Genomic DNA, 22,435 nt, shown 5'->3' with positions numbered 1-22,435 from the left:
CTTTTTAAAAAAAAAAAAAAACGAGAATAATAATAAATGTGCTCTTGCAGTTCTCACCCGTGAACCAGAAAAACACTGAAATGCTACCTCTGTGCACACTGTGGCTGAGCGGCTGACAAATGTATGCTTGCTCATAAGCACCCACACACGCGCACGCACCCACACGCACGCACGCACGCACGCACACACATGCGCGCGCGCACACACACACATGCGCGCGCGCACACACACACACACAAACAGGGCGGTTGACACATGGTATATCAGCAGGCGCAGTTCTTTTGTTCTCTCGCTAGTTTTAGCAACAGCACTTCTCTTGGAACACGTTGTGCTTTTGTCCTGAATATGAAAAATGGAAAGAGGAGTTGAGTCGAATTAAAAAACATCACAAACTAAACACAAAGCCCTCTTTTCTTTTTGTTTTTTCCCTATATTTTAATGCTTCGCCAATAGACTTATGACACATTTTTTAATATACTTGGATAACATAGTGTTTAATCATAGAGACCTACACTGTGATACACTGACTTTTCCATCGAGCAGTAAACAACAATGACAAAAATACGTGTGTGTGTGTGTGTGTGTGTGTGACCAAATTTTTTCCAAGGTCATGTCCTGTGACTGAGGTGTTTCTTCTCTGGCGCAGGCGGCGGCAGCAGCAGCAGCAGCAGCAGCAGCAGCAGCAGCAGCAGCAGCAGCTGTATTTTGGTGAAGATCTGGAGCGTGGTGGTTGAACTTTGCCTGGGCTGTCAGTCACAGCGGAGTCTGAGTCACGGGGCGATGTGGTTTTGACAGGTATAATTCAGAGGAGCAGACACGCTGTTTGCATAAAAACACACACACACACACACACACACACACACACACACACACAATGAGCCACAAATAATCAAAGTGAACATGTGCACAAAGCAGAACCGCCCTGTCATTATTTATCCCTCAGTTCATCAGGGCTATATAAAATGTTCCATCTACCCTGACCCCCCCAACCTTTCTCTCGGCCGCATCCACCTTCCCCTCCGCTCAGGTATGCTATGCCACTCTCCCTCGTGTAAATCCACCTCATCCGATACGGGCTTATCCCACAGACGCTGTCACTCCTTCATCCCGGGTGTGAGAAATATGGGGGCCCCCGAGGTGCTACTCTGTAAACAGGCTGGACCGTCACAAAAGCTTTGGGGCCCCTCAGACGCCTCCGTGCGTCTCGCTAGACGTCTCCGCGGTGTGGTGAAGGGCCCAACACACACACACACACACACACACACACACACACACACACACAGAGAAAGCATGAGGGGCCTAGACACTCAGACCGATGTGCATGATGCTCACAATGGTTTTTTTAAACAGACGAATGCCACACGGTGTCAGAAACAGTGAAGGGGCAGATGTGACTTTGGTTCTGTTTTCACTCGCAGTCTTCATTCAAACGCTGTGCGTGTGAACAGCAGATTCCATGGCTGAAGCCATGTCTGCCTTCCCCACATGCTCTTAGCAGCGCACTTAGCACCATATATATATAGCAAATATATATATATATATATATATATAAATGAAAAATAAAAACATGATTGGACTAAATTACTTACATCTTGCGTCAGTCTGTAAAAGGCTTAACATCTCGACACTTGGCTTTTAGTGCAGCTTCCCGGGAGTTTGGCAACGCCAGGACAACAGATGCGAGCGGCATCAACCACACACCTCACGATCCCCGGTGCTCCCTCTGGGTGAAAGGATGATGGACAGAGACGCCGCAGTGACACACAGTTAAAAAAAAATTAAAAACCAAAGAAAAGAAAGCAAACTAAAACATCCAGAAAGCCAAATCATCAGTTCTGTCAATTGTGACGCACCACATCAAACCGCCAGGAAGAGGGAGCACAACCGCAGCGTGTCAATCTAGAAAATAAGGTCTTTTCATTTGTGCGCAAAATTTTAACGACGATTAAATCCCAAACTATAAAAGAGTTCACGGAAGAGAAGAGTCTCCTCTTGCTCCGGCAGCTGATCCGAAGTCAAAAAGTGCCCCCTAGTGGCTGTTTCCAGTGTCTGTCTCTTTCAACAAGGCCTGGTGGAGAATTTGACCCCATGATAAGGTCTCAGTAGTTGTGCTGTGCTAATTAAAAGGGGCATTTTCTTCTTCTTTTTTTCCCGCAGCGCGGGCTCACAGGATAACACTCGGCACACTCTGACACAGTTGGAGTGCATGAGCTGCGTTCTGTGCCATAACAAACCGCTAAGTGTCTGTGAGGGTAAACTGTCTATTCACAATGCGACACGCACGTAACGACATCTTCCAGACAACCAGGCGGTTGTAACGGCTGCTCACATCGAGGGCAAACTAAAAACTAAAACTGCAAATCGCACAATATCTAATGGTTTTAATCACTGATTCCTGCAGTTAAACCTTCTGTTATTCGTTGTTTGTGTTCTTGCTTCTCCTGGCCCAGTCATACCTTTCCTCCGTCCTGACAGGACATGGAATACCTTTACAGCATTGACATTATATAGCTAGAACCCTAAATGAATACATGCTCCACATGGGGCACGAGGGAAAGAGCTGGAGAGCCTGTGTGAAACCGCCTCCAAAGCCATCGCCGATCGCTAATACACTCATATATACACACTCACTAATAACTCCTTCCCCACAACACAACCTGGCACCTCGTCCCACCGGCTGGGCCCTGACGGAAAACAATCACCAGAGAGGCGGAAACAAACAATGCCCCGCAAAAAAACATCTGCTTGCGCCGGCTGGGGCCACTGACATGCCTGACTGTGTGTGTGTGTGTGTGTGTGTGTGTGTGTGTGTGTGTGTGTCCCTGCTGGCTCCCGCAGAGGACACATGCCCGCCCGGATACGCCGCGGAGGCCTTGAGCGTTCAGAGAACCAGTCTACTGCTCGCCGTCCGTGCCGTTCCCCTTCCGCCTGTCGATCCACCTGCCTCCCTGTCTGCCTCCTCTCTGGCAGCGGCGGCTCCCTCTTCGGGAACAGACGAGGGGCCCCTCTGTCGGAGCAGTTGTTTCGTTTGGGCGCGTTCCCTCCGCGCTTGGACGAGACGCCGCGCCAGCATGGCTCCTGAGCCGAGGCAGACAGGGAGGGCAGCGGAGACGACGACACGGCGGGCAAACACCCATACGACGGCTGCCTCACGTTATAGCGCTCAGCTCAGCAGATGGAAAGGCCCCCCGTCTTTACGGTAAACACTGCACACAGAGCTTCGTAATGATCAAACAGAATAAACGGGAGAGAATAGAGCAAATCATGGAGTCTGCATACTGCATTTCACCTACTGGAGTCGCATCATCTCTTTCAAAGACGGGACTCTCATTAATTAAGTTTCATCAGTTGAGAAAGTATTTCTTTGTTAGTACAGTAGTATCATTAAAATTCAAACATTCAAACAGGCCTACAGTAGTTCCACTTGCCACTTGTTTATGGGGCTTTCTACTCACTGTTTATTGAGTTTCTATCGCCACCTTGTGGTCATCACTAAGGCTTACTGATCAGTGCACCCAATTCTCCAATTTGTCTGACTTTACACCAATTTCTTTTAGCTCTCTCTGAAAACTTTATAGGCCTATAGGTGAAGACTCTAAAAATATTTTAAAAATAAATAAATTGAACTGCAAATAACTTATGTCTATAGTAAGCCAGAGAGGACAGGGCCTCCAACTAACAGTGGGATTAAGGCAAACAAATAAATATAAAATTGCTGTTTAGTTTAAGTATTAGATGAGTTACATATTACCTCATGTCAAAATGTGCAGAAATGTATATATGCAGAAATACATATGCATGAACATAATCTCACCACTTTGTAAAAATAAATTCAAGCACATACAAGTAAAAGTGGTGTGGTTCAACTGAAAGATCTGTTATAATATTATCACAATCACTATCACTATAATTAAGATTATTAGATTATTATCATGATAATTATATAATTAAACTTTTATTATTTGTATCTTTTATCTGAATATCAAGTTTCTGTCATTATATCATTTATACTGTGCACGTTTTTATATCAAATCAGTTTCCCCTTTTGCTCTGCTGTGATTGGCCTGGCCTCACCTTTCCTCCAGGTCGGGCCCCTCCCACGGTAGAGGAGCTTCTTCTGCTGCCTTCACAAACTGTTGGAAACGTCCACATGAGCAAACGTTTTTGTTGCATTTAAACCAAATTACCAATAAAACCTTTATTCAACTTATGACAACGACAACGAATGTCACTCGAAAGAAAATTTGGAGGAGTTACCCTTCTGGAAGCGAAGAAGAAAGAAGAAAAAAGAGGAAGAGGAGAAAATAAAAGCCATGCAGTGGTAAATTGAACAGATGATAATGATTAAATATAATACTACATAACTAAATGTTGCTAGTGTAGTCTTAACTGTGGAGGAGAGACACTTGAATTACGTAACTTCCACTAGCATCACATTATTTCTTTTTTGTTTACTGTGATGTCTGGTGAGTGTATTTAAATGTATTTTTCATGTCTGTGGAGTAGCCCTGTGGTATTACCAAACTTACATCTTCATTACGCCGTAAATGTAAAAACCTTAGTAGCCATAGAGCAGCGTCCAGCGCACACATGTCATCATCTGTATTGGAACTATGTTAAATGACATTGCCCCTGAAATGTCAATATTAAAACAATGAATAGTTTTTAAATAGATAGATTATTTATAACATAATGGTGATGAACGCTGGTCCGAGGGGCCCCCCCTTCTGATTTTTTTTTTTGCCCAGGGCCTCGACATACTTTGGAATCGCCTCTGCTGCTGCTCCCTCGGACATAGGATGTTTCGAGCCGCACCTGAAGGCACCGTGTTCGACACGGGCTCGGCGGGACCGGGAGGAGGAGGAGGACGGGGAGGAAGAGGAGGAGGAGGGGGAGGGGGAGGAGGAGGAAGAGGACGAGGAGGAGGACGAGGAGGGTTTGTTTCTGTTTGGTGACAGCGGCGGCTCCTCGGACACACACCCGCGCTCTGCGTCCTGACCGGCGGACACAAGCGACTCTTGGTCTCCGCCACTTTTCTTTTCTCGACCGGATTGAACTTCTCCATGCACCGGCTGCCTGTCGTCGTCCCGCCCCGGTGCGCCGCGGCTGCCCGCGTCACGGCACCGACAGAGATGTAACAAAAAAAACAAAAACAAAACAACAAACATCCCTTCCTCCTTCTGACATGCTCCTGACACAACGACGAGCCAAGGAGTGACGAGAGGTATTTTTCTTTTCCGACACTTTGTTTGTGTTGAACGCACCGCACGCCGCCGCCGCCGCCGCGCGGTGTTGACAAGCCCAACAGGGACCGAGCCGGTGCCACGGAGCCCCGACGGCGGCGACATGAGCTCGTCACAATGAGTCTTAAGTCGCTGGGAATATGTTTTCTTGGAGGGTTTATTTGAGTGAAAATCGCTCCATTTGGTGACTGCAGCGTTAGGGCGGGGATGCACAATAGCGACTCACCTGGGCCGCACCTGCCAAGTAACGAGCCCTGGTGCCAGTTCACACCGGACTTATGTCATTTGCGACTATATTGATATGCTAATGTCAGCGAGTCTTCTCAATTGGATGATAACGATCGAAGGAGTCACGTCACACCCAATTGAGGTGGGCCAACTAATGCGGAAGTCGATAAATCAGTGTCGGTTTTTCCGATTTCCGGTCAAAACATGGATTCCCGCCAAAAAACCCCAACCCCCGTCGTGTTTGGCTACTGATGACCTAATGAGCGACCACAGCACCATCCGTGAAGAGAAAACGTCTACGTCTTTGCTGTTTTAAAGAACATAGCACACATAGCAAATTATCGCTAAATCTTGGTGAGGCTAACATAGGTACCTCTCTTCTTTCGCTCAACGGCCATATTTTAATACCTGCCACTGTCAGAGAATCTGCTGTGCAACCAATCACGATGCGATCTCTTATCAAAGCTTCCTCGATTTTAGAATTTTGACCGGCAGCGCCATCTTGGTGTTTTGGGGAACCAGAAGTTGGAGCGTGGGTGTGGGAGCTGGTCCACTTCCTGTCCACCTGCAACCATGCAACCGATTGGCCGGTACTTGGATGTCCACGCTCAACTTCATACGGATCTTTATCCTCTCTTTTACTGTAAATGAGACCAAAATTTACAAAATGAACATTCATGCTGTATTGAAGAAGACATGAAACTACAGATGAAGACCTCAGGAAATGATGATGTTATAAATCAAGTGAGATGTACTTTGAACTATAGAAACAGACTTCTCTTTTGCAACCAGTCGAGTCGCCCTCTGCTGGTCATTCCAGAGAATTCAGGCTGTAGGCTCTTCAGCGTTGGCGTCTCCATTCTTGTGTTTTCCGCTCTCAACATGCTGCAGTGTGGGAAGTGTTTAGCAAAAAAGTCCTTCAGGAGATGCATTTACGAGGCAGCTCATCTCAGCCCAGAGAACCAACCACCTGACCTCATAACTTATTGACGGCCCCAGAATGCAGAATGAAGCGACCATATAAGTGCTAGACATCACCTGGCTGCTGATTTCACATGGCTGAGTTTCTGATCCGTCCTTCAGACGGGGTCACTTTTTTATTTAATTTAAATTTTTTCCCCTTTTCCTTTATGCTCGTCTCTGCCTTTATTGTTTGAGACCTGGAAACACTTTGCACCTGCTGCTGGTGTAATACTGCAAAGCTTTTCTGAATTCAGTCAGCCAGTGTGTTTTCGGGGGTTAGGAAGGTTTTTCTGCACAAAGTGACCACCAATTTAATGAGAATGGTTAAATAGACGCTTTTTTGCACGACAGATGTTTTGACTCGTCATACGCTGGAGAAAAACAGGCGAGGTAATTCATTTTAATGATGGAAGACTTGACAGTGAGCCAGCATGCACACAAGACCCTGAAACCACCCCAGCCAAATGTTATGACAATAATTACAGCTTTGCTTTTCCTGCGTTGACGTCAAAGATATAATCATAATACGTCTTATCCAATGATGGATAACCCATGATGCGGGACTTCACCAACAGCTGCTTCTTTATTATCGGTGTAGTCTTTGTTCGTTGTGTTCTCAAGATTTGGGTTTGAAAGTTAAGATGCTCGACCAACTGAAACTGCAGTTCTTCGTTAACCCTGTTAAACTGTTGTCATGATGTAGATTTTTTTTTTTTATTCAAACCTTTCTCTTTTATACAGTATAAGTTAATCTAAATTATAGCAGTGAGCTTCAACTTTATGAAGAGTATTGGTAAAGCAAAAAAAAGGGAATCAACATGTTCCACTGTATAAATAGAATAGATAGCTGAATAGATATTATAACGTTAATTTCAGTTGTCTGTATTTGTTCATACATTTTTTTTTCTAGTCCTGGATCCAGTTAATTATTTACAGATTTTAGAATAATGCTATATGCCTGTATGATGGATATTTTATTGAGAAAAAGCATAGAAATAACATATTTTCAGGTTTCTTTGCTCCTCTGTGACAGTAGACTGAATATCTTTGTTTTTGGACAAAACAAAACATCATCTTGGGGTTTTTGATTAGCCGAGAAATAAGTCGACAGATTAATTGATAATCAAAATATTCGTTAGTTGCAGCCCTACTGTGAAAGCCCTAACATGTTTATACCAACTACTGAAAGTTCAGGCAGCATTTTCTTACTTTATTTCTTATTTCAACTTTTTTCCAGGTGGACGAAGATGGAGGTCCAAAGCGGCGTTCAGCAGGCAGAGCCCCGCACTCTGGGCCCCCCTCGGTCAGGGTCCAATCAGCAGAACGTACTGGATGACAGACAGATGGATGCCAGTGGCAGACCTTCCTCTGACAACCACAGTAGGGATGCGCAGCCGGCAAGCCAGAGAGACGACAGAAAGGTAAGAGTGAGTGAGTGAGTGAGTGAGTGAGTGAGTGAGTGAGTGTGTGAGTGTGTGTGAGTGTGAGTGTGAGTGTGAGTGTGAGTGTGTGTGTGTGTGTGTGTGTGTGTGTGTGTGTGTGTGACGAGATCCTGTTTGTGTGTTGAACTATTCTGGGTGATATGTTCTGTATATTCACATAGAGAGACTCCTTCTCAATTTAAGTTGCTTTGCGGTTTGCATGTTTTGTGGTCTTAAATGATGCCACGCACTGATACCTGCAAAGATTTGTGGGTAATCTAGTGTCGGAAGGACCCTTTGTGGTTTTAAAGGAAGGAAGGTAATGTGTTGTCTTGTTGCCATGAGAACCGTGAGCGCACACTGTGAACCACAGGTACAGTAGGATTTGCATGTTCACATTTGCTCATGAATGAGTGGCTTTTTGCAGTCTCCATTTGTGAATGCTGGTTCTCTCTCTCTCCGCCATCTTGGAGCCCGCCGCACTTCCAAGAGTGACAGAGAGAATCTCGCCGGCTCCCCCTCCATCTCAAAGCACGTCAATCATTGTTTTTCTGGCACGAGGAGCCAAGAACGTCTCTCCTGTCAATCAGCACGAGGAGCTCCGCAGGCCTCGCAGCGGAGAAGAGATGGAGGCAGAATAAACACAACAGATATAGGAAAACATTCACCAGATGACAGCACTGACTGCTGCCGGCAGCTGTGAATGGGATGCTTGTCACGGCTTGCCGTATCAATTCTGAGTCCTTTGAGGCAAACCGTAACTGACATAATCCTTCAGGGTGTTCACCTTGGTTGCTTCAGAAGCGTTGTGGAAGTCATTTAAAAAACTACTGAAAAATTTAAAATGATATAATTGTTTTCAGTGCGGTGACAGCTTGTCTGGGCAGGAGGCCGCTCGACAGCAAGGAATTCACTATATCTAATATCTGTTGGTTACGGCTGTTATTTTTTCACGAATTGTTGAGCACAGAGATGTTGTTGAACGTGTGATTTAAAAGTTATGAAATACTCAATTTCGGTGCAATCAAATGGAAATGAAAGACTTCCAGAATTAGATTTTATGTAGGTTGAAAGTGCAGGTGCCTGTGTAGTTAAGGACATGTATGGTCCATGGGAAGCTGTAGGACAGAAACAGTAAGACTGTTTGCTTCTCCACTGATGCAGCAAAACTATGGGCTCAAATCAGGGTCAATAAGATTTTTGAGTTTATGAAGTTACGCTCATCCAATAATAGTTTGTGAACTTGTAAAATAAATTGTCAAATCAGTTGTTTTGCAAAGGTTGATTTACAACAAGTACAAACTGTGACTGTTCATAAACATCCCCTTTTACAAGCCCGTACAAAACCCTTTAAATGTGCAACTCTCAATAAAAGCTGTAATTACCGTCGTTGCCGCCGCCGCCGCCGCAGAACAGAACACGTGTTGAACACGGGGCGTTCGTCTTTTAATGGTGCTGCATTGTGAAGCGACGAGGCCTAGAGGTACCGGCTTCCTCGACGTTTTCTTACTAGCTCGCAGTGGCAACGTGAAAAGCAACAAATTTGTTTTAATGATTTGACGGTGTGTGTCACTGAGCGATAAAAGGCCGTTGGCCCTGTCATTATATCCGTGTGTGTGTGTGTGTGTATGTAAGTGTTTTTATGTGTAGTTTTTCCATTTTCTGTGAGTTAGCAGTTGAGTCAACACCTGCTGTAATTTACTGAAGGTGGCCCTGGGAGTGTGTTTGCCTGTGACACCGCCTGACGGGCCGGGCCGCCGCTGCCGGGCGCTGCCATCGATTAGCCCGGACAGTTTATTCATCAAGGTGTCATCAGCGGAAGTGGACCGGTGTTTTCTCGTGTCCTTGTTAAACGGCGGTTTGCCCGCAGCTCTCGCCCCCCCCTTTGTTTATTAGCGACACATCACGGAGAACGAAAGTGGCACAGGGCTGACCCGCGGTCTCAGGGCTCAGAGCTGCCGTGGCGTTCGAGGTCGTCCACACAGGTTCAGGGAGTCAGCTGGTGAAAGCAAATTGGCCTGTTTTAATTTTCAGCATTTTCCAGAATCTAAATAGCTGCCGGCAAAAAAAGAGTCGGGCTTTGAAATTCATTTGACTCTCAGTGATGTACTGATGAAGCAGCCTTCAGTGAGCACTCCATCCCCAAAGTGCTGCAGCTCGTGATGTTATCTGCTGATTGTGGTTGTGCTGTGGGGTTTGATGTCTCGTGAATCAGGCCAGTGGTGAAAAGGAGCGTGTCAAATTACTCACTGAATCTGTGGTATGACATTTTCTTCTTCTTCACATATTCAGAATGAGAATCAGTGCGTACTACCTTTTTTGCATGAAACTTGGTGGATTCCATAGACTGTATATAAAGATGGACAACTTACAATCATCAAGGCAGATTGTATTAAGGGTAGGGCTGCAACTAACGATTATTTTCAGACTCGATTCATCTTTCGATTATGTTCTCGATTAATCGATTTGTTGTTTGGTCCATCAAATGGTGAAAAATGTCCATCGAGTTTCCCAAACTCCAAGATGAAGTTTGGTTTTTCAACCACACACCAAAGATATTTGGTTTACTGTCACAGAGGAGCAAAGAAATATTTTGAAACTGAATCAGAGAATGTTGACTTTTTTTCCCATAAAAACTACTTGAACCGATTATAAAAATAGCTGGCGAATAAAATTTAGTGATCGATTACTAATCGATTAACTGTTGCAGCTCTGATTAAGGGCCCACACTGGGATGCATTGGCAGCATTGCTGACCATTATGTCAACATATATACTGTATATAACATACTGTATATACGGTAAATATGCATATACCTGCTGATTAGCTCAGCAGAATCCTCAAGGAAGATCCATCGGTCAAGTTTCCCCACTGCACCGCTGCAACCCGACCCCCCCGTGTTGATCTGTGACACTGACCTCTACCTCCCGAGGGGATGCGAACTTCACTCGCATCCCCTCGTAGGTGGTTTGTGCTAATTATTCCGCCATTAGTTTTGTTGAAATCGCAACGCGTCGTCCGTCCACTGATGATGATGATGCTGATGATGATTTATGGTGCTAATGGTGAAAAAACGCTGCACTAATTGGTGTCACAGCAGCCGGGCTGACCTTTAACTCATTAACCGCAAAGGAAGCAGAAATTTGTCCACACGCGCACGAAGCCTCAGGGAGGAGTTAAGTTTGCTGATCCTGCAGTTTTTTAAATATTTCATAATTGTTCTCTACTTTTGGGCGTCTGTGTATGTGTGAGTGTTATTTATCTCCGTGCTTGTGTTTCAGAGTTTATTTCATCTCTCATGTAAAAAAAACAAAACAACAGACGCATCTATTCCTTGCTATGGCAATTTGTGTTTTCTTTCCATTAGAGCGGAGTCATTAGGGACATTGAGATGCTCTGAGGAGTGGAGAAGTCGCCCTCGTGGTCATTGCTCTTATTTTGATTGCACAAATGACAGGGGACCGAGGACGCAAATTATATCAAGTCGCTCTCGCTGAAAATTAAAATTCGCGCAGATGTGACTTGTTCAGAATCGGAATGAGTTGCCGTGTTCGTTAGATGCCGTCAGATAACTTGGAACCTTCTTGACTTTGCGACGACCTGCTGTCCAGATGCTCTCGGAGCATTCGCCTGACGATTTCTCACTCGTCGTGACTGTAAAGTTAACTGGGAAAAAGCAGATGGCTTCTCACCTTGCCTCGGTAATTTGGCTTCTGCGGTAGTTGTGCGACAGGAGGTCATTCACTTAATTACTGCTATCTTTTTTTTCTGGGGTAAACTCTGAAATTGATTAGCATGTTTAGCTGTTGAAGAATTTTCTCTCTCTCCAAATGCATCCAGCAAACAAAGCTTGAATAAAGACGTCGGATACAATGTCAGGTAACGGGAGGAACATTTTTTTGCAGAAACGGGAACGATTTTCGTCGTCTCCCTCTGCACTGCCCGAGTGATCAGAGTGCAGTGAGTTGAGGTAAATGTGGACAGACATCCTGAACACCCCCCCGCCCCCCACCTCTCGTCCTCCACTCTTGCAGATCGCCTCGGTGGCTGCTGGCGGCGCCCAGATAATTACCTTGTGTTATTTCTCCTCCCACACTCTGCTTTTGAAGTCCAGGCTATAGCCCGGCTGCCGAGCCGCCTCAGCTCCTAATAGCATCCCAGGTTGCCATTGATCTCGCCTCCCCCTCCTCCGGATGTGAATGGGCGGCGGAGGGAGCCGCTCGGCCCCCCGAGCCTCTGCAGGTTTCCTGGAGCGCGGGTTAATCAATGTGCCCAGAATGCCCCGATCATGGAGAAACAGCGCGGTGCACAAATGACTTGTAATATGCACGTTAAACAAATTACACCGGGGGTCTTTGCAAGCAGACAAATTGAAAAACCGGTTCCTTGTCAGCCGCTGTGCATTTACACATATACACAAATGGTTGTCTGCTTTTTCTACCGCAACAAATTGAACCTGTTACGTTATTCCGTGCTCGCGGGGCGTCGGGCACGGCCGTTTAGAGCCTCCACAATGGTCGGGAGCTTTTTTTGAAAGTCCTTACCGCTGCATTTTTTTTTTCGCCGGGAGAATTAATGGCTTCTTTGCCGAGCCGTGTCAGGAAAGCAAACTAAATTCGCGGCTGTAATAGTTGCGGGTTGTGCTGCGATATCTTTATCCTTTGACAGCACAAACATTCACTGCCACGTGCGCAAAATGCCTTTTAGAGACGGCCGCTTCGCAGAGAGAGGTGAGATGTGACGGAGGGCGACCGCAGGCAAATACAGTGTGACTGTGTGTGTGACTGTGTGTGTGTGTGTGTGTGTGTGTGTGTGTGTGTGTGTGTGTGTGTGTGTGTGTGTGTGTGTGTGTGTGTGTGTGTGTGTGTGTGTGTGTGTGTGTGTGTGTGTGTGTGTGTGTGTGTGTGTGTGTGTGTGTGTGTGTGTGTGTGGCTCATGATAATCTCATCACTGTCATGCTACTCTGAGCTTTGTCGGGGGCTCTTTTTTTTCAAAGCGAATGTTTTGACACAATTTCCTCTTTATTGAATAGTCTTGATTAGAAGCCGACCGATTTGATCTGTGAGTCTTTCACAGACATATCGCTGTGTTTGCTGATATTTGCGCTATTATTAAAACTTTTATGTAACAGAACAAACTGTAAAGAATAGCATTTTTGTTTACATTTGATCTTTTTCTATAGTTTTTCTTCAACTTCTTATTCATAGTTTATAATTAAATTGCTTTAATTACATTTCTTTGTCGCAAAGGTTTGTTAACGACATCTTGGGAATCATTACCAATTTCTTTTTGCATGTACTTCACAGTATATCAGCAAATATATCAGTATGATACATTTTTTACTGCCTTTTATCAGTATCAGCATTGGCCTCTTTGAAAAATCTACAGTATATCGGTCTGGCGTTTTCCTTGAGAAGATATTCAAAAATTTACGATGATAAAACCAATCCAAATTTAGATACACACATTCACATATGCTTTAAAACTAATAGATGACAACAAAGAAGTGGTTTTCAAGATGTAATGTGTTTAGTTTCTTGTGGAATATTTGTGGAGACATCTGAACTGTTGAACTGTGAACCTCAAAAAACAGGTCAGACAGGTTGTAACTTGTAAAATGAATAACATCAGTAGTAGCAGCATTTCATTTTGGTTTTATGGCCTCGGGGTGCTGGTATTGTGCCTCCTGGCTGCCTGTTGTACTTTACCCTCAAATGCAGATGAAACATCTTCTGTAATCGTATGTGATATCAGAGCTTTTTCCCGCATTGACAAGTCTCACATAGGAAAGTATTTTCTTTCTCTCTCGCATCGGTGCATCATACATAAATTATACCGACTCCAATTCCAACTTTTATCGATTGGCTAAGAGAAATAACTGGGATCCAAATTTGCTCGGCGATGGCGCCGATGCACTTTGAGCCGCATTTCAGACAAGACAGCTTGATGAAGGTGCTAATTTTTGCAAAGAGTGTAATGAAGCGCCGCAGGAACACTGCTGAGAATATCCAGCCCACGAGTTGAGGTGATGAAGCGTTCGCACGGGCAAAGACTGACTGGCACCGCCCGGTCGTGACTCCGAAAAGTTACCAACCACGGCGCATGACGAATGAATTACTTCCAAATAAGGCAAGAAAATATATATATCTCTTGTGCCTCTCTCATAGTGAAAGCGATGCATGTGCGTATGGCTGTCTGTCGCGGTGAGGTAAATATATCCTGTCTGCAGTGTCCAGAGCGGGAGGTGATTGGTTTAGCTCCTGGCGAGGTGACCAAGGTCAAGCCTTAGTCCACCATCTCGTGTATTGGGGACAGACGATCATTACTGAGAAGGGTGAAAGAGCATTACGCATTTAATTTATACAATCCTCTGCTCTATGTGTTGTGATCGCTGCGTGGATCTTAGACCTGTACGTCTGCCGCCAGGTATTTGCTGAGATAGATATGTTCAACAAGATTGTAGGGTGTAGGAGATGTAAATCTTGGGACTCGCAGTATGTCTGGCTCTGGCTATTTGCAGAGACTTTACTTTTTTGTTCCTCCTTTTGCTGTTTTTAGTCCGTTGCCTCTTTGTTCCGTCACAGCGCAGAGGATGATCGAGCAAGTCCACTGTTTATCACGTTGTCACGTGTCGAGACACAACCTCCTTTTTCTCCGCCTGCTCGGTTTTAGCTCTCAACACTGCATTTGACTTCCCCGTTTTAAGCGCACGCTTGGTGAGAACGTCGATGACACACACACACACACACACACACACACACACACACACACACACACACACACACACACACACACACACACACACACACACACGCGAACACACACGCGAACACACACGCGAACACACACGCGAACACACACGCGAACACACACGCGAACACAACGACACACTGCCGGCAGATGACGGGGACCTTATTAGCTGCTGTCACAACACATTTATCCCTCATCTGTTTCTGGGAGCTGTCGCGAGCCAAGAGGTTTGCTCTCCGCTGCAAAGTGGCAGAGTGCGCTCCTCGCTGTGTTTTTCCATTCCCTCTAATGGAGAGCGATTGCACTGGGGGGGGGGGCACTGACCACTGACCGTCTCTATCTGCAGCCCCTTTCAAAAAAACGGGTGATTTCTTTCCCCCCCAAAAATAGCCCCTGCTTGTCAGCTCGCCTTAGTCGCCCGGCCCGCTGAGCGTCAGTTAAAGGGGATCAGTGCTCGCTGGAGTGTGTGGCTCACTGGTAAGACACAGTGCCGGTGACACTTTGCTTTGATGGGATCACTGACCGCTCCTAATCCCCCCCCCCCCCCGACACAGATGACCCCAGAGGCTCATCGGAGTCACCAGTCATGACTCCGGCTTTGCCCGACTTCAGCCTCCCATCCCGCTGACCTCCAGCCTCTTACACTCTCAAACGGAATATAGGCAGCATTCATACAGGCATGCAGGTTTGATGGGTCCCGGTCTCAGAAAGTAAAGTCACATGTGAGATCTGTGTTTGTGGCTAAAGTATATTTCAGTCTATACAATGACAAAAAGAAATGTTGTTGTTCTTTTTTGACAATCATACAAGGTATTTTAGCCGATAGTATCAAGTATAAAAAAATATATTTATATATATATCTCGTCCGATGTATCGGTATCGGAAATCTTTTACTCCCTAATATCAATATCAGCATCCATATCGGTGGGACGCTAATTTTAGGGTACTTCAAAGCAATAATTCTTTTTTGTGGGAAATTTTTTAAGCCATTACCAATTTCAAAACCCGCTGCTGTTAAGCATTTAGTTGGTTCTTAATTAAATATTTGCTGGCATGGGAGCATCAGCACAAGAGCAACCCCTTGTTAGGAGGCCATCTGGAAACTCCATCCCTGTGATTTAAAAAAAATAAAAAAATATTCAGCCCCTTGCATTTTCATTTTTTAATGAATAGTGTGCACCCCTGCGGATGTTTGGTCCGTGTGTTTGTGTGTGTGTGCCAGGCTGGAGCTGAGGCATGCCTGTTGTTGGGGGGATTTGTGTCTGACTCAGTGTCAAAGCTGGGAACTGTTCACTCTCTCCGCTCTGCGATGGCTTGGCAGCGAAGCAAAGGTCAAGGAAAGACTCGTGCAGAATTGCCAAATGTGCTCGATTAGCAAGACTCCAGCCCGGTTCTCACAGAGCAGCAATTGCGTCTTGCCAGGAAATATGTTTTAACCTTCCTCATTTGTGGTCGTGAACTGTACATTAAACGGCTCTGAGTCATAAAACTTATATGTACATTGTACAACACGTTTTATAGGCAATTGTTTGTCGTGGAATTATAGAAACAGAATATGCAACTTGGCAATCGTTGCCTCAAATGGGGATTTTAGTGGCATACATGTTCTTCCAACACTAATAGTATGTGGCTTGTTTTTGTGGCCGCTCTGCATCACAACGGGGATCTTGTTAGATTGTGTATGCACATAAAGGAGCCCCGCACGTTATTGGTTTTTCAAGCATCTCATATTTCATACTTCCAAACTCCTTTTCTTTTGTCAGTTTTTCTTTTGTCCACGAGTAAATCGTGTCTGCTTGTGCATTGCATTACAAACACGATGCAGAAGCACCTGAACTGATCCTCTAAACGTATGATCACTGACAAACGCTAACTGGAAAGAATGGGTGAAGAAAAAGAAATGTTACACTACTTGTGAGGGTATTTGGAGAAAGCTGGAAAATGGAGTTGATTTTTTCTTGGATGTTACTGTTCTTTATTGTTTTTCGAGTTTTGTGTGGCAACATGAAAACTAGCCAATGCTGGTTTTGTATTTTATCAAATACGAAATAATCACGCCTTTCTACAATTTAAAAATATTTACAAGAAGTAATGAACAGAAATTGAATATATTGTCCATGGCTGTGTTCATAATATGTATGATCACCTGCAACAAATGTTTTTCGTCAACTTTGAATGAGCAAAAGATAGTTACATGAGGTGGACCCGACCTCCGTGGAAGTCGCCTTGTTTGCTACGTCGTGTTGAATGCGGTTGTTGCACAAAACGGTCCAGAATACGGTGCGCCACCATAAAGTGTCCCTTGTCGGGTGCTCAGTTGGTTGCGTATTGCAACTTGACCACCAGATGCCGCCAGAAAATTCCAAATATCACACACTTTAAGGGGCTTTAAGGACAACTAGCCCCTGCAGCCAATGGCACGCTGTAGGAAAAGTCTGCTTGGCTTTTATTTTTTCACATTAGTCATGCTATCAAACTGTTTATTTTCCTTCTATCGGTGCCTGGGTGCAACCTGGGAGCCCCACCAAGTGTGGAAATTGGGGGTAGATGCCATTTTATTTTCATTTTTCCAGCATGAGGTAATGGTTTGTAAACCTCAAGTTATATCTGGCATATTGTGCCATCATATCAATTGTACTTGTGTGTCACACTACTTCTCATTTCTCATAAAATGTGTGTTTATAGGAGTAAGATTCTGCATAGAACGCCTCACCAATCCAACCTCAAGCTGACGGCTTTGCTTATTGTTAATGTGTTGCCATAGAGTCGTTGCAGTGATTATGAAAATGTCCTGACATGGCCCTCAAAGTATTTTTTCAGGACATCTTCTTGACAAGAGCGTTCACGTGGGGATGACCTCAGCTCGGCTCTGACAGATGCTGCACCGTGTCGAGTCCTGACACATGCGCTCAAATATTTCCAGTTGGACAATCTGTTTCCACTCAGAAATGTTGTTTGATTAATTATAATCAGGCCCCTTTGCATGAATATTGTCCAATATTTAGATGGGAGTTGGCTTGCAGTCGTCATAACATCTTGAGGGAGCAATGTGAGCTTTTTTTCTTCTTTTTCTGTCGGCACTTCAATGTTTTATTGAAGATTCTACAGTACTTCATATTTTCCCCAAACAAATGAAAAAAACTAAAATAGAAACCATGAGATGTACGATTTATTAAGTCTGTCCCCATAATATGCATTGTGTGCTGGATAATTGCACGTCTTCCCCTCTGATATGCAACATTTACAACATTTAACAGGGTGCAATGATGGGAAACACATGACTGTGACTTCACCAACGTCGGGAGACGTTGTGACACGTCGGTTGGTTTCTCTTTAAGGACCAGAGCGTTCGAAAACAAATGTGCATGAATAAAAAATGGGATTAATTTATTGATATGTTCCAAACAATCGCTTTAGATCAAAAGGGCATCTGAGAATATTCTTCTAGAAATGATGTCTTTAAAACCCCAGTTGTGTGGGGGCAGAAAGCTGCACTTCAGATGTTTATCTTATTTCATCAGCTTCACTCAAATAAGTAAATCAAATTAACCTAACATTTATTAATAGAATTTAAATAGTCCTTATTTAGTTATTCCTCTGAATGTGTTTCTCTGCCGAGACGGGTTAGGAACGTGAGCTTGTTCGCCTCCAGTTCTTTTTATTCATATTCATATGTAATAAGCAACAACCAGACAGCTGCTCATTTTGTGCAGATGATGAATCAATGAATTTAAGACTTTGAGGAACAACACGAGTCACAGTGCATTAATACAATGCATCTCTTATGCTTTTTACTGCTGTAACGTACAGCAGCACATCCCAACGAGTCAATTTCTTCTCTTTTGTTTTGGTCGCTATCGATTGTTGTGGTTTATCTTTGATTATATTTCCTCCCTCTCTGCACTGGCATTACTCATATAAAAAAAGTATAACTTATATAGTTTTTAGTGAAACTCACTGCAGTATTGATTTAGTGTGTGGGCAATCGCAAGTGTGAATACTACCAGTTGGTTCTAAAGTCTGGTGACTAAGTTACTAAAGTTGGCCCCGATGATGATATATATAAATGTATATATATACGTGGGTTGAACCCGTGTCAGGGGTCTATCCGTATGGGTCAACCCATGTCAGCCGACCCTCCTCCTCTATACACCAGGATCTAACACGTATCAGACGCTGCCCGTCTCTGGGGAAACGACCGTGCTGCCAGGATTGGAAATTGATTAAATGATACTGACATTTAAATGTCACTTATCCAACCTACTGACAGAGGCAGGGAGGGAGGGATGCAGAGAGAAATAGTGCACACATAGATGATCATTGGGATAAAACTTATCTCTGATACACTAGTCAACTTAATTCAGTGAATTTCAGATCCCAACCCACTCCATAAGACTAGAACTTCTCCAACTGTTGCCCATATTCTCGATAAGACATTATTTGGATTATGATGTTTACGTGGGTTGCTGATAGAATATTCCTGTTTACGTGTTACGGATGCTTGTGGGGACTCACTGGGTCTCTAGGACGCGCACGCACGCACGCACGCACGCGCACGCACATGCACACACACACACACACAGTCAGCATTGGCATTTATTGCTGATGTTGTAGCTGTGCCGTCCCCAAGACTCATCCAACGGAACAGGGCTCGAAAATCAGCAAACTGTTTCAAGATGTCCCATGATATTTTTGGCCACATGTGAAAATGATTTATGAGGAAGTTCATGTATCCAGTTTGGAGATTTGGCAACGGCGGCACATGCCATTCAATCGGTTTGAGACGAGAGAGCAAAACAACCCCATGCCCTGGCAAAAACTCGTGAGGATATATTGGGGGTCCAGGCCACGGAAAGGTTCAACTTTACATCCGTGTAAGTTTGAAACAAAGAGCTGGACATTGTGATGACTTCCCTGGTTCCTGCTAACAGCTACACAGGGGCCATCATTACATCACCTCACCAATCTCTGTGCTAATGAAGAGCAAACACCTCTATTATGTCCCCCGGAGCCTGTTATGCACACAGTCATGTGCAGAAGTCTGAGACCACTTAACCATTTAGGTGAATGTGAGCGTGGTGTCAAACTTAAGAACCCCCGACGTATATTCACACCTTGTTAGACTGTGTGTGACCGGCCCCCAATAGCTGCAGCGATAGGAAGGACGGTGGCCGCCCCACTCATTAACACCACCAATGGCGATGTGAAACAGTCATTACCGTGTTTAGATAATAAAAGGTGAAACACTTGTCCTGTCCTGGCTTTGAACAGATTGTGGAAAAAAAAAGCTAAAACCAGCTAATTCATCACTTCGCCACTGTTGTGTCATAAAGATATTGCTGTTTTAAAAAAAGCTCGGCTGTAACGCGAGTGCGCGGGTCAGCCGACCGTGCCCCGCGATGGCGTGTAAATGAAATGGTAATAGAGGGGTTTCATCACCAGCACTAATTACTGAATGACGGTTTTCTCACCAGTGTGTGTGTGTGTGTGTGTGTGTGTGTGTGTGTGTGTGTGTGTGTGTGTGTGTGTGTGTGTGTGTGTGTGTGTGTGTGTGTGTGTGTGTGTGTGTGTGTGTGTGTGTGTGTGTGTGTGTGTGTGTGTGTGTGTGTGTGTGCGTGCGTGCGTGCGTGCGTGCGTGCGTGCGTGCGTGCGTGCGTGCGTGCGTGCGTGCGTGCGTGCGTGCGCGTGCCTATGTGTGATAGGCCTAATTAGGTAAACTCCCTTACACTTAAAAGTGCATTACTGCTGCTCCCTCTTATAAAGGCTATAATTAGAGTGCGGCAGAGATCGAGCGGTAATTAAGTTGTTTCTCAAGTATTATTAGTCGCCTTGTTACATGGAGCCAATTGTACTGTAGCAAAGGATAGAACACATATTTGACTCAAGGCCCGTGCTTTATTATCTCCATAGATATTAAAAAGCAAAGAGCTATTACACAGTGCGCAATTAGAGGGTATGACAATATACATACATTTATACATCTGTAGGGAATTTCTGTCTGCTTAAATTAAAACACTGCAACGGACGATTTCAACGGCAAATCACAGCACGACGTACGCACACGCACATCCCTCGTCCCAGGCTCTCAGCCTGACTTGGCGTTTACATGCGCGTCGTCCGACGCCTGCCGCTTGCAGCAGCGTGAGCCCCAGATCCTCTCGAGTAATCCAGATTGCCTTCTAATCCTGATCACACTCTCCTCTTCATGCCATTGACTCCATTATTCTCTGTGGATTTTCATGCTGTCTTCCTTTCTCTTCTTGTTTTTAATTGCCAACATTGTCCAACATTGGACTGGTAGTTGTAGAACAATAAACTATTATAAGTACTAAGTGGAAAAAGTCGATGAAATGATGTAATGACCCTGCACGGCCAAAGGAGTTTTCACTTATTTTATTATTTATCATTATTTTCACAGTCTGCACATTCAGATCATTTCATATATCACATTAGCACATGTGTTTTTGTGACCTCAGAGACTAATAATGGCACATAACAAACGTTTGTACTAAAGAAATGGCACCACAGTTGCACACGCGTCCCACTTTCTGAGTTTCTGCATCTCTGTACATGATTACATGTCCGCTGTCTCCTGCGTCTCGCCACCAGCAGCTTTAAGTTACACTTGTAATGATGTTAATCAGTGACTAAAGAGACCTTAACAGGCCTTGAAGGAGAAAAGCTGGGAGACTGGGTCACTGGCACATTTTCACAGGGTTCGCAAATCCCATTGGAAGTCTGCTGCTGCTGGAGGTGGTGGTGGATTGAGAGCGAGCGCGGACTGTGGTGCCAGGAGAGCTGCAGCAGATCCTCTTTCTCCTCTGTTCTGAATGGGCCTATTTTTAGCAGACGGGGCGGTTTCATTGGACAGAGAGATAAGTCTCTGTCAAACGATCGTGCTCATTGGCTGCTCACGTTCATTTCTACTCGGAGCCTCTTTGAAACTGAAACCAGTCTGGACCATTGTGAGCGGTCGTATCATGGATGTATTGATTCATGCAGCTGGATTGCGAGCCACGGCTCGAAAGGATAGTAATACGAAGATTTGAATATAAAAACGACAACATGGTATAAAATGTAGATCTCCAATAATAGAACAGAAATCATGAAATATAAGAATGTGGTATCGAATCATGGACAAATTGTGTTTTTGTGAAAATTATACAGTGGGCGTCCACAAGTCTGAGACTCACATTGTTGTTAGCTACAAGGGTGTTGTTCCACATTCACCCAACTGCAAAATCAATCAAAATTTCATACAGTGTACAAGGACATAAATACAAATTTGATTAGTAGGTCTGCTTCATAAGACTAAAACCAAGAGTAGCGGTCTAGATTACCGATCAAATTTTCTTTTTTAAATCTACTTTTTTTAAATCATTAACTTGTCTGTTTTTGATAAATGGCTTACATTATTGATTATTAAAGTTGCCATTACTCATTTTCTCTCAGCTAATTAATCAACTAATTGCTCTTTTTTCTGAAACACTGTTTTCTGAACACACTTAAATCAGTTAATACTATTGAGTGTCACAATTTCAATAAAAAGAGAGCAGAAACAAGAACATATCATAAACAAATGCCCCAATACAACCTGACACGTACTTTAACTTTTATAACATCATCATTTCTGAGATTGAGGAAATGGAGATACAGAAATGACTGTTCTCCCCCAGGCAGGGACTGGATGTCGTGCCCAGGGTTAGCAAATCTCATTTACCCAAATTTCAGTCGGGGAAATATCCGTCCCTCCTCGTGGGTTCGCTTGTCTTCCCCTCCCATCACGATAAAAAAGAAAGAAAGAAGCTTCTCATTTAGAAGAACTGTAGG

General features: G+C 44.4%; 1 protein-coding gene and 1 long non-coding RNA gene across 5 annotated transcripts in view; one reads left to right on the top strand and one right to left on the bottom strand.

The window, feature by feature from the left end:
- Positions 1-212: 212 nt before the first annotated feature.
- LOC118292001 lies at positions 213-4,145 on the bottom strand. Its single transcript, XR_004786801.2, has 3 exons — positions 4,075-4,145; positions 1,590-1,723; positions 213-819 (listed from the first exon to the last, which is right to left on the bottom strand). It is a non-coding gene; the product is annotated as an uncharacterized LOC118292001 (long non-coding RNA).
- A 728-nt stretch (positions 4,146-4,873) lies between these two features.
- rbms3 (RNA binding motif, single stranded interacting protein) overlaps positions 4,874-22,435 on the top strand; it is a 243,058-nt gene continuing 225,496 nt past the window's right edge. For 2 of the 4 annotated variants that reach the window (XM_035620611.2, XM_035620605.2), the window contains exons 1-2: positions 4,874-5,224; positions 7,672-7,855. In XM_035620611.2, coding sequence (XP_035476504.1) covers positions 7,682-7,855 — 174 coding nt within the window. In that variant the 5' untranslated portion in view covers positions 4,874-5,224; positions 7,672-7,681. Of the gene's footprint in view, positions 5,225-7,671; positions 7,856-22,435 lie in introns of those variants that run through there. The other 2 variants (XM_035620607.2, XM_035620608.2) reach the window with 2 other exon arrangements.

The sequence above is a fragment of the Scophthalmus maximus genome, chromosome 22 (assembly GCF_022379125.1).
Source record: "Scophthalmus maximus strain ysfricsl-2021 chromosome 22, ASM2237912v1, whole genome shotgun sequence".
Lineage (NCBI taxonomy): Eukaryota > Metazoa > Chordata > Actinopteri > Pleuronectiformes > Scophthalmidae > Scophthalmus > Scophthalmus maximus.
This window is presented reverse-complemented; position numbering and strand designations above follow the sequence as displayed.